Consider the following 13133-nt stretch of genomic DNA (forward strand, 5'->3'; position numbering starts at 1 on the left):
AAACTCGTGATTTTTAGTGAACAGATTTAAAATATAAAAGAAATAAATAGATGAAGTTGAACAACCAGAATTAGTAGGCATTGGACAACCGATGTTTTGGTTGAAACTGAAATTGAAGGTAAATTTTAATTAGTTATATTTGGACATAAACTTTATTTATAAGGAATTGTAATTACAAGTTAAAGATTTGTGAACAAAAACTAACATTTTACCTTGAATACGTACACCTCTTTATACATAGTTCAAGTAATGAAGTTCTGTATTTGCAAATAAATATAAAATGAAATTCAGTTGCTACAAATGTTGAAACTAATATATGTCATTAATTAATGCATATGTACCTGCATATTAAATTACATATTCTGAAATCACCAACTCTATTTATCATGATATATATATATAGATAGATACATTCATCTCACGTCACGGTTTTATGTGAATTATGAGAAAGATTTAGATGGTGTGTGAACGAGCAAAGAGGATTAGTACTTTATCGATGATTGTATTAGAGTGATAAATACTTTTTTAACTCTTAATTAAATATTTCGATTTAAATTCGGCACAGCATCCCCTTTAATAGTGATCCTCATGTAGTGATATTTTCCATATTAATCGAATCGTCAAAAATATATGAGACACCTAAGAAATAAGAAACCACTTAAATAAAGAGGATTTTATTGTTTGAGCTTGAGAGGAAAGATAAGTAAAGCTATCATTTGATGTGAAAAAACAAATTTAAAGGCAAAAGTAGCTAAAGGTGGGGGTGACAGCCACCCTATTTGCTTTTTGGACTTACTACTCTTTTTGTCTTCTTATCATAAAAACCCTCCCATCCAATTCATTCAACTTCCTCATCCTCCTTCTCTAACTGTTGAGTTCCCAATTACAACCCTCTTCTTAATTTGGATCTTCCTATTCAATATCTTTGCTCTATATTGCTAAATTAGGAAAAAAAAGAAAAGTTGAAGAAGAGAAGTTCCAAATAAGAAGTGTATATATATATATGGCACCTGTTTCATTGCCACCTGGTTTTAGGTTTCATCCCACTGATGAAGAACTTGTGGCTTATTATTTGAAAAGAAAAATCAATGCCAAGAAAATTGAACTTGAGATCATTCCTGAAGTTGATCTTTACAAATGTGAGCCATGGGATTTACCAGGTACCTATATGTAATTCTTTTAATTATTTCCTCTTTTTCTTTTTCTTCTCTCTAGGGGAACCAAGAAAATAAATAAATCTTGAGTACACTATATACACCTTGTTCACATAATTTATGTGCAAATCAACAACCATATGAAAGGAAAAGAAATTACCATGTGCAACATGCACGTTCTAGCTTCTTCTTTTTTGTGTAATATTACGTTTCTATTTGTCAAAAATTGATAATTATGATGTTCGAGCCGGTTTAAAAAGAAATACAATAACGAGGAAACGACTAGCTGTTCAACCTTGATAGATAAATTAATCAAACTACTTACCATTCATTTTGAAGGTTTAAAGAAACGAAAAGATATTTAATTAGCCAAAAAGATTTATCACAAAGTGATTGTCAAGAAAGGTATAACAAAGATATTACCAGCCACTATTTCCTTGACCATGTGTTTATTAATTATGCATCAAAAAGAGAAGAAAATAAGTTGGATTGCAAGTGATAATTTTTCTTCTTCTTTCAAATCTGAGTACGTGAAAGTGAAAATTAAAACACCCGCAACTGCAAGATAATTAAATCAGGTTTAATTAGTTTAAATCCATTTAGTGTTTCCATCTACGCGTGCTAATGATTAATATGTTGTGATTATAGACACTTTGCATCACACTTCAACAGTCAAATTAAAAATCATATGCTTTAGTATAAAAATATATACTACTAAATGTTAAAGAAAGTTGGTCCCTACATCTTTTGATCTTCTATTGAATGTTAAAGACTGTACTTTGGTATTTCGATGATGATTTATTGAAGTCAAAAGTATGTGTTGAAAAAGAAAATGACATGATTGCATTATTGTTTTATTTCATGAGTTGCAAATCTTTCTTTTCTTTTTTCATTTTTCCTTTATCAAAAAAATTATTTTAATCCACTTTCTTTTAGACCAAGGTTGAGTCCCTTTGATGATTACCGTGTTTCAAGAATCTCTTTCACGTCCTTTTCAGTTTTCATTTTGTGTCAATTTTTTCACATACTCAAATCATTCTTCAATTCCATGAAGATCTCACTTTCATGGGCTGCATAAGGAATGCAAGGAGTTCATTTGAATTCCGAAAATTATATATAAGATCAACTTTTATTTTATTTTATGTATATATGGTAGATTCTGACTCACCACGCTCCTTACAGGGAAGTCTTTATTGCCTAGCAAAGATCTAGAATGGTATTTCTTCAGTCCTCGTGACCGTAAATATCCAAATGGATCGAGGACAAATCGGGCAACGAAAGCTGGATACTGGAAGGCGACGGGAAAGGACAGGAAAGTAAATTCACAGACAAGGGCAGTGGGGATGAAAAAAACATTGGTATATTACAGAGGGAGAGCACCTCATGGAGCTAGAACTGATTGGGTTATGCATGAATATCGATTAGATGAACGTGAATGTGAAGTTGCTAATGGTTTGCAGGTACACAAATATAATTCTTAACTAACGTAAAATTCGCAATTTAAACTTGATTGATTCAATCTTTAGCTGAACCCGTTACACCTTTTTAAAATTATCGCTTCAATCTTTTTTATTTATTGAAATTCTCAGGATGCATATGCACTTTGCCGTGTAATCAAGAAGAATTTGAACGGTCCGAAAATAGGGGAGCAGTATGCAGCAGTAAGTGATAGATCCTCTAGCATTGATCATCATGCAGATCAGTATGGAATTATGTCATCATCATCAGCCACGTGTTCATCATCCATGACACTCCATAGATCTCCTAGGAATATCAATGCTTCTGCTACAAGTGATGATGATCATAAATGGATGCAATATTTGTCGGATGAACCTAATTTTACTTTCAACAACAACAACAGTCTGCAGCCCATTACACCAAATCATGCAACTATGTCATTTCCCCCATCTAAGGTAATATCAACATGCATATTCTATTGTATGTACTACGTACGTACTCTTTCAGTCTCAATTTATGTGATGTAATTTGACTTGACATAGAACTTAAGAAAGAAAGACAGACGTTTAAAATTCATTTATATATACTTGTTTCAGGTTGATATAGCATTAGAGTGTGCAAGGTTGCAGCATAGGTTCACATTACCTTCATTGGAGATTCAAGACTTCCCTCAAGTTGGGAGCTATGTTGATCATGCCAAGATGCCTCAATCAAGTTTTATCCATCAAAATCTAATCAATCAAGACTCATGGGGTGGAAATAATTCATCATGTGATCCTATTGATGATGATTTCTCTTTCCTAATTCCTCTTAATAATAACCAAAGCAATCATGACTTGGGTTCACTCAATTTCATGGAACAAGATGAGAATGTAATAAGGTCCATTGATATTGGAGATAATTTTGATCACGAGGACTTTAAATCTGATAGAATAGTGGAAAATTTGAGATGGATAGGAATGTCAAACAGGGATCTTGAGAAGGTAAATTTATAAATCTAATTAGTAATATACTAATTATTTTCCAATTTTTAGACCTTTATATATTCTAGCACTCATATATAATTAAAGAATCCAATATAATGTACTTATGCATTTACTTTTCCTTTCTACTTTAATTTGACAGACATTTCTTGAGGATTATAAAACTGTTCCACTAGAAAATGTTTCAGCTGTCCACAGAGAAGAGCATGAGCTTCAAGGTATTATATAGACTCCGATAATCCCCTCAATTTATATATCTTCCTTTTCAATTTTATTGCTCCCTCGATCTGTTCCATTTTATATTTTAAAAAATCATTTTTAGTTTGTTTTAAAATAAGAAATTTTAATTTGCACCTTATAAATTTTTATATTTGAATTTTTTAAATCTTGAACTTCTCATTTTATGTTCTTAAAGCCCATAAAAAGGTAGAGCTAAGATTTAAATTTGATGATTTTGACCTCAAGGTTTAAGTACTTAATCCAATGCACCTTTTATTATAGGTTCAAAAATCAACATTTGCTAAAATTTAAGTACTTATTCACATACATCCCTAATGCTTATTTGCCAAAAAGTATTGAATTTGATCGAACCGTGGTGCCTTGAATATTTATCATAGTATGTTTAAAACCATCAACAATTTTTCTTTATGTTAAATATTTTTTTATGGTCACTCAAATACTGTCACATACAATAAAATGATGCATAATATACCTTCCTCTCTTTTTTTTTCTACTGTTAAGTTTCTTTGTTGATATATCTTAGATTACAGGTGAAAAAAGTGGTCATAGCAACAGCTTCAATAATGGATTCAATGAAACAGAAGCAAACAACTTCTCAATAGGATTTGACAAGTTGTGGGATAATGATGGAGACATTGATGGTTTTTCAAATTCTCCAAGCTTTGAAGTGTATGAAAAAATTGAAGTGAATCATGGGTTTTTTATAGCTACAAGGCAAGCATCCAAGACATTCTATCATCAAGTGACACCTTCTAGGACACTTAAAATTCATAAAAACCTAGTTCCACTGCATGATTTTCCCAAAACTTCTCTTCATAATTTTGTCACAACACCATGGACAACAACTATGAGAACTTTGGTGGGTATGGTTGCAATTTTACAGATTTTTTGGATCTATTTTGTTGAATGCTTGGAGTTGGAGGGAAAAGGTTTCAAATTGGAAGACACGAAGGGTGTCTATGAAGAATATTGCTTAATAGAGAGGGTGGAGAAGAAGATCAAGAAAGTTCAAGATTTTAAATGGGATTTTTATAAGCAAAATAAATTCCCAATTGGTGACAAAGAAGAAGAAGGGATCATATATTTTTGCAACGTGGAAAAGAAATGGCCTAATTATCTCACACTTGTAGTAGCCCTTTCTAGCATTTGGTTGCATCATATTATTGTACCTTCATTTTGACTTTTTTTTTCTTTCACAATTAAACATTTTGTTCTATTGCTAACCATAATTGTTGTTAGGGAAGGCCTAATTTAAGAGCCCCCTTGAATTAGATACCAAATATCTAAATGTACTTTTTTAAAAAATTTCTATATCAAATTATACTTTAATAGTGAGTTTTTGTTTTGGAATTCAGCCCTGATTTTGTGTTTATCTTAGTTTTGAGCTGACAAAGTGTTCATCTACTTGTTCCATTTTATCGTGAACGAATAAATGTAAAAGGTTTTGAACATTTAAAATTATATGTATTTCCTTCAATTGGTTTCACTAGTATTTGACGAGTTTAACTTGGACAGTACAAAACATGTTTTGTATTATTATCTCACATAAAAAGGTAAGTATAAATAACTTGCTCATAACAATTGGAATATAATTATTAACCTAAAAATTAAAACAGACAATCCGGTATAATATAAATTATATTACAATAATAATGTAAAATGTCTTTACACAATATTTAACCATTATTGAAACTAAATTTGACTAATGAATCACCAAACTATGCAGTACTGTTAGGTATATTGCCGGTGTTATAAGAACATCTGGAGCAAAATAAAATAACAGTAGTACATTAGGACAACAATTATAATGACAATTTTATTTTGTATAACTTACCTAAATCCCACAGTGTTAAAAGAGTAAATTACATCATATCCGTATTCTTTTTCAAATTACAAAAATCCCTTATTTTTTGAGAAACTCGGATACATAAGTCATCTTTCCTGATACATAGTGATGCCTTTAATGCTGTTGTGGTAAAAAAAAATTAACGAAAAATTTGTTAATTGAATATTTTGTTACGTTTAAAAAGGAAAAAAGTAAATAAAGAAAGCATAAATTATGGAAAAACTTGATTGGCAATGAGATTCAATTCCTGGCAAATTGAAACATGCTAGTACAATTCAAAATTCTTCTTCCCATTCTTCCAAAAAAACTCTCAATTTTTGAATCAAAATTATCGACAAATTGTATTGATACAACATGAACCTGTCGATCTTGTTGAGACATTCCGAAATTTGAAAAAGTGACGTGAGGTATGAATGATATAAAAGTGATGAAATTGTTGTTGGTCAAAATACGGGAGTTGGTGGTGGCTCCGGTAAGGGCTTTGAGTCAAGATCCATGGATGGCGCCATTGTTGAAAGTGAAAAAAAGTTACGGGAGTTGGTACAGAGCAAAGAAGAATGTGTAGAAGAATTTCATCATCACATTTTTTGCTTTCAACAAATCAGATTGTTGATTTTTTTTTCGATTTTTGCTGTTCATCTTCTTATGATACATATAGGTTCAGATTTTTAATGTATCTAGTTAATTTACTTTCTTAAATTAATGTATCACGCCTTCGTTTCAATATTATGATACATTACATTTTTATCATGCACAATATATTGTGTTCAAATATTAGTTTTGATACATAACCTTAATTTATTAAAACACAAATTAGTATGTATCATGTTCATAATTATTTATTTGATGCATAACTATTAAAAATTTCGTTATTTTTTACTACCAGATACATATACCTTAATTTGTTCAACTAAAATGGTATGTATCTGTAGACATTATCAAATATAATTATTGATCTATAAACACTAATATTTTTATAATAATATCAGTTTGTATCATATTCATTGTTATCTATATGACACAACATTGATAGAATGACTAGTTGATTTTTTTTGATTTTTTGTTGTTAATCTTTTTCTAATACATATGAGTTCTAGACATGATAAATAATTTTGAATTTATAATAAATGTATCTGATACATAACGACTACCAGTAATGTATCTATCTCAAATATAACATCTTATGGGCAACAATTATCTATTTAATGTATCTAGTAGAAATATTGTACTTAACAATTCAAATAAGGTACATAAATAGTAATGTATCATGATATATCTATCTATCTCGAAAATACAACTCAAATATAATGTATCATAATGTTAAAACGAAGGCATTATACATTAATTTAAGAAACAAAAACAATTAGCTATATTAAAAATGTGAACCTATATGTATTACAAAAAGATGAACAACAAAAATCGACCTTCATCCATATGTATTAGCAATTTTTTAAGATAAAAAAAAACTTTTTTTTGAAGTAATGGAAAGAAATCTACCTCTTGAATAACTTGAAATCATTAATTGAAAAGAAAAAATATTTGAAATTCAAAAATAGATTAATGAATGTAACTGTGGAGAGATTTGTGGAGTGAAAAAAGGAAGAAAATCATGGTATGGTATTTTGAATTGATGTATCCAAAAAAGGGGGTGATGGGAGCAAAAGAAGGGATATTTGATATTTTTTGAAACGGTAGGAAAAATAAGAAAATATGATAAAAAGGGATGTATAGTTACGTAATTTTTCTTTTATTTTTACTACTTCTTGTTGAAGATGAGTGATCATGAGTTGGAATCTTCAATCTTGAATCAGACATCTCGAGTTCAAATTTTAGTATGCAGAACATTTTGATAATTAGGGAGCCAAGTCTTTTTCCTTTAGTGAAGATACAAATTTGAATTAGTCGGATCATTAAATTTCGAAAAAGGAAGAGATGTGGTGCTATTCATTGAATACCTTAGAATTTTGCAAGTGGAGAATTGAATGTTAACTCTTAGGACTGTTGAGCCTGTGAAAATATAGCAAAGATAAGACTTAAAGGTAGCCATAGAATCAAACTCCAACCAACATGCTCATGTGTTTTTGCTTTTGTTTGGTTTCTTTTTGTCCTCATTTATTTCTTCTTTACCTAAAAGTGTCTATCCAATATTGTACTTGGTCATTCAATTCTTTACGCTTTTGTCTGTCTCATCAAGTTTTTCTTCTTTATATTCCTTTTTCATGCTCTATTTACTTCCATTAATACTTGTTTATTCTCCCAATAAAGTCTATATGATTACAAGAAGCACCAAGTTTTTTGTTGTGGCTCTAGTTTGGGTTTCTAACATCTTTAAATGCAGAATATATATCTCTATTTGTACTTACTTTTCCCCAATTGTATGGATTTCAAATTATATCATATACTGTTTTGATTTCCTTTTATATGACTAGCTCAAAGAATTTTTTGTGTTAGATCCCAATAGTGGAGAGGGGTGTGTGATAAGTACGGTTTGATCTAAACTTAAATACGTGATGAAAACTTTAGAACCTATAACTTCAAATTTTGAATTTGTCTCACACACTCCAAAAGTTAATTAATTAGTATATAATTTTGATTCCTTAGATAAGATGAAACAAATATAAACTAACATGTTTTGTTTATACTATCATAACTCCTATCTCAGAAAATAATCCTTCTCAAAATTTCTGATCATGTATATATATATGGAGAATGCAAATATATGTAACACACAATGATGGGTACACTAAGATTGAGTGATAAAGTCAGAAATGGTAGGAAAGTGAGAGGTCGTTTGGTTTATGGGATTTTATCCCATCTATCAGGTGGGATAAATTAATCCACAAATTCAGAGAATAATTTAATCCGCAAATCAAATGACCACTAAATATTTAAAAGATTATTGAAAGAGGAATTAAGGAGGTGGCAAGATGGTAATGGACAGCACATGGTGGATGCTAAAACAGTAGAAACATTTTGAGCACTTTAGAACAAATTGAAAACAGATGAAAACAAGATGACAAAAACAAGTCTAATATTTTCAGTACTCACGGGTCACAGAAATTGGAAATAACCAGTAAAAGAACTTATATACCAAAAAGGTCGGTCCTTTTTTCACATGCCAACACTACTCAACTCAAATAATTCATACCCCAAATTCAACTGTTTCTGTGAAGTGTGTCCCCATCTTCCACTACCTACTTTAATATTATTTTTTTTTAAATAAAATGTTATAATCAATTAAATTGTACTGATAATCTGATTGTTTTTTTAGAAAGTATATAAAAAGAATATCCCGGTGCACTAAAGCTTTCGCTGTGCGCAGGATCCAAAGAAAGGCGATACTACAAGGGTCTATTGCACAAGACCACAAGGGTCTATTGTATGCACAACCTTACCCTGTATTTCTGTCAAAGGCTGTTTCAAAGCTTGAACTTGTGACTTCTGGTTTGACAACAACATTACCATTGTTAGGATTTCTTTCACTCCTACACTCAATCCCCTGGCCTAATTTTGTCATTGTATGTTCCATAAGTATGTATTTACTCTCACATTTTTCTACTAGTTTGTGTGTGCTGTTTGTTTTGTTGTGGTGCATCCAGAGTTTGGAGTCTGCAAATGCAGCAACTCCAACAGTCAAAGTTGGGAACATATCAAAAGTGGGAGATGCTGCATATTTTAGGATATATTATGGACAAACCTTCAAGGTTATTAAGAACACCCTTGATGGCAAGAGTTATCTTCTTATCCAGGTATGTACATTTATTTCTATCTAGCTTTTTTAAGCCATGAAAGAGATTATGTAAATGTTGTTGTACAGTCCATGGCTCTAGTTCTGATGAAGTAATGGCAAGAAGAAGGATTTAAGTTATATACACCGACAATGTCCGCGTATATTTAAGTTATAATAGTAGTTTATTTAAATTTTGGTAGAACTGTAGTTATTTCAAGGCTAGAACTACTTGAAAAGAAGATGATAAGGGTTGCTGGACCACAGAACTTGGATCTTGGAAGTAGTAGGGTCAAGAATATTTGAAAAAGAAAAAAGACATACTACGTTTTTTCATTGGATGATCCTCAGTAATTGGCAATCCAAAAAATCACAAACTCCTCCTTGGTTGCTGAATTCCATGGCACAAGTTGTTTTGTTTTGAGCTTTCCGTTGGTGTCGTTTTCTTGACTTTATTAATCTGCAGGAAAAAAAGAAGAACTGTCACTACCTACTACTACATTATTCCGTTGATCAATATAAACGAAGATGTTAGTTGATAAAATGCCAATGCCGTTGCTTCTCTAAGTGTATTGCTGAGACCATTTTCAATAATTAGAATGGCGTCATGATTTAGCTAGTTTTTTTTTCCTTCCTTTTTAGGAGAAGCCAGAGGATTTTACAGGAATGTATAAGAGCATACCATAAAACAGAACAAGAGACTAAAGATTCCAAATGAGCCACTACTCTTTTGTGATAATAATGTTACAGAATTGCAAGAAATTTTCACTTCAAAATTCTTTCAACTAGATATATATAATTTATCCACATTCAGGGACAGAAAGGGGTTCATTGCTTGAATATGCATATATAGTAATTGCTGAACACATCTCTAGAGCTGTTCATATACAGCCCAAGGAGAACCACATCTCTAAAGTTAGCTATTAAGATGGGAGAGTACAAGGTTATATAAGCCCCGCATCAGCTCTCCGTTTAACCGATGTGAGACTCAAGTCCCATACCTTGCAATAGGATCATAACAACATGATTCCAGATCTCTCCTGATTTACTAGAATGTAAATTTTGTGCAGAACAACACAAGAATGGCCAGTAGAACAAAATATTGCACCTCAAGAATAAAGTCTTTTGTTATCCCACTAGCAAACTACTCGATCGAGACTGACTACTTTTTTCCAGGTACACCATTATAACCATCCTCCTTGGTTTTTTCCTCTTTATAACATCATATTATAAGCGTTATATGTCTTTTTGGTACATGTTAATAACTCGTGCACTGACTGTTTCTCTTTTTTCTTTTCTTTTTACCTTCAATTCACAGTTTCCTTTTTCGAGGTAAGAATGCACAGTTTTAGTAACTATTCTGATAGCTGTATTACTAGATTGAATTTTTTTGCATGGAATATTTCAGCTACTAGGCCTACTGGGAAACTTGAAAGGCATAACATCAACATATGTGGCCTCCCAATGCGTACTAAAGCTATACCAGGACGGTCAAGTAGAGAGCATTAACAAGAATGACCCTCAACAACTTGCACAATATGCAGCTCATTTCATCGCCAACACCGATGAAGCTCAACCCTGCAACTTTGCCACATTTGTCCCTATTGGTGAAGAGGCACCTCTCCAGGTACATAAGGAACTGAAGATTTAACATACCTACACTCTGACAATGCACTTGAGTTTTTTCTATTTTGTGGAGCTTTGCTTCGATCTCTGGTTGGATTTCTACACGTAATTTGTATCACTTTAACAGCGTGCAGAGTGGATAAAATACTTGGGAGTTTTTGCGAATATGGAAAACAGGGCAAACCAAGTCTATGATGCAGTAAGTGAAGAACTGAGACATCCTCAGTTTCCATTATGATGACAATACTTAGAAGAATATCTTGTTTGTTAAGTTTATTTTTTTTCTTTTGTGGACAGATTAAGGAGAACTATTTGTGCTTGAGCAAATCTGCAACTAGTAGGAATTCATTTAAACCAACTGTCTCTTGGATGGAGTATAAAGATGTGTGTACACCGACTCTTGAACATAACCTTTTTCTTTATTAATTGTTTTACAATTGCTCTTTAACATACACCTATTTATAGGAAGTGTGGTCATTTACAAGAGAGCCATACAAATTAAAGGTTAGATCTTTCAAGTTTCAACAGTTTTTTTGGTCCTTTTCTCGAGTTTAGCTATATTAATTTGATAATGCAGTTTGTAGAGGATGCTGGTGGAGTCAATGTTGATGATTCCATCAACAAAGTCACATACAATATGTCTATTCCTGATGATTTAGAAGAGTTCCATGCCATTTTGTGTGTAAGTTAATTTTCTCATTACTCCCTTTTTTCAATTTAGCTTATTGCTCCTAATCATTCAAATTGTCATCCACTTTTGCTGATTTAGCTAGTATTTGTTTTGTAGACTGTGGATGTAGTGATTGATGAAACATATAGCTCAGATCCAGAGGTTTATAATGGCTCTACATTTCTCGGAAACATCAATTTGGATGATCAAACTTGCTTTGCTTTTCTCACAAATCAAAGCATATGGAGATACGATAAAAGAGTGCAAAACTCTACAGTCCTCGGTAGGATTCTCTTCTTGTTTCTGCATATTTTTACCTTCATTGATCCTTTTTGATTTGTTTTTTCATCAACTATTAAAGATAATAATTGGTTTGGTTTCGTCAGACAAGGAAGAAACACATTATAGTTTCATATAGTTTCATATAACTAGTAGTAGTAGAGAACCTTGTTTTCGATTATTTCTGTGACTGATCGTGTTTACCTTTTGCTTGTTGAAGACTGGTATGATGGAGCTGTCTCTCAACCCCAACTGGTCCTAGCAGATATTATTGAAGCTTTATATCCTACAGGAAATTATAACACTACATATTTCAGAAATATCGCAAAGGTACAACACTTTTGTGTTACATACAGTTACAGATTCAATTAACTTCTATAAAGTGATAGTATAGCAGAATTTTCACATAAAACTACATGTGATGGTCCACAAAAAATGGAATTAATAATCTAAAAAAGAAGATATGTTATGTGTTACAACACGTCAAAGGAGTAAAAAGCCACTCTTAACAATTTGACATGTTAACTATTGCAGGGAGAAGGCATCATAAGCATTGGTCCTGAAATGTGTGAAAGAGATAGCTCCATCCCAATGGAACCTACAGTTGTAGCTTGCCAGTAGCTATATATTCTTTCTCATGATTTTTCTTTTCGCATTTTGGCCTGCCATCAATTTGTCTGCTCTGTAGCTGCAAATGTTAGTTATAAGATTAGATTGGAACAATCCCAATTTATTCATTAGTAAAGTCGAAGTCAATGGGGGTACTACCTACTCTGAAGAGTCTTGCATAGTCCCAAGCAAATTTTCTGCAGTATTAATACATTGTTAAACCAACAGGTACTAGCTCATGTCATACCGCAAAGGAGCATCACAAAAAAATAAGAAAGACAAACACACAAAGACTAATATAATTTAGCAAATCATGTAGCTATCAGCTTCAGTTTATTACTTTAACTGAGCTCTTATCAGCAAAGAATCCGTCTAAAGTTCCTACCCTTGCTTCAAGCTTTATTATCCGAGAATGATCCCACTTAACATTATGCATAGCTAACACCTACTTTGAGGAGATAGAAATCATTTTTTAAAGTGAACTAATCCAGATAGTCGAGAAGAAATCAAAGGTTTAGTAAGGTGAAATCGGATAATTAAA

At 31.8% G+C, this 13133-nt stretch overlaps 2 protein-coding genes across 4 annotated transcripts; both read left to right on the forward strand.

The window, feature by feature from the left end:
- The first annotated feature begins 842 nt into the window (after positions 1-842).
- Positions 843-5125, forward strand: LOC129874025 (NAC domain-containing protein 86-like). 3 transcript variants are annotated; one of them, XM_055949238.1, is made up of 6 exons: positions 843-1160; positions 2337-2614; positions 2744-3067; positions 3209-3595; positions 3738-3813; positions 4366-5125. In XM_055949238.1, the coding sequence occupies exons 1-6, from the start codon at positions 1004-1006 to the stop codon at positions 5013-5015; spliced, it is 1872 nt and encodes a 623-aa protein (XP_055805213.1). In that variant the 5' UTR covers positions 843-1003; the 3' UTR covers positions 5016-5125. The 3 variants fall into 3 exon arrangements, with proteins under 3 accessions (XP_055805213.1, XP_055805215.1, XP_055805214.1); XM_055949240.1 differs by lacking the exon at positions 843-1160 and adding an exon at positions 1493-1559; XM_055949239.1 differs by lacking the exon at positions 843-1160 and adding an exon at positions 1633-1732.
- Positions 5126-9144: 4019 nt separating this feature from the next.
- LOC129875197 (uncharacterized) lies at positions 9145-12776 on the forward strand. The gene is made up of 11 exons (XM_055950644.1): positions 9145-9430; positions 10479-10584; positions 10727-10740; positions 10817-11035; positions 11162-11233; positions 11332-11418; positions 11500-11538; positions 11612-11716; positions 11822-11987; positions 12204-12313; positions 12518-12776. The coding sequence occupies exons 1-11, from the start codon at positions 9215-9217 to the stop codon at positions 12602-12604; spliced, it is 1221 nt and encodes a 406-aa protein (XP_055806619.1). The 5' UTR covers positions 9145-9214; the 3' UTR covers positions 12605-12776.
- Positions 12777-13133: the final 357 nt, after the last annotated feature.

The sequence above is a fragment of the Solanum dulcamara genome, chromosome 11 (genome assembly GCF_947179165.1).
Source record: "Solanum dulcamara chromosome 11, daSolDulc1.2, whole genome shotgun sequence".
Taxonomy (NCBI): Eukaryota; Viridiplantae; Streptophyta; class Magnoliopsida; order Solanales; family Solanaceae; genus Solanum; species Solanum dulcamara.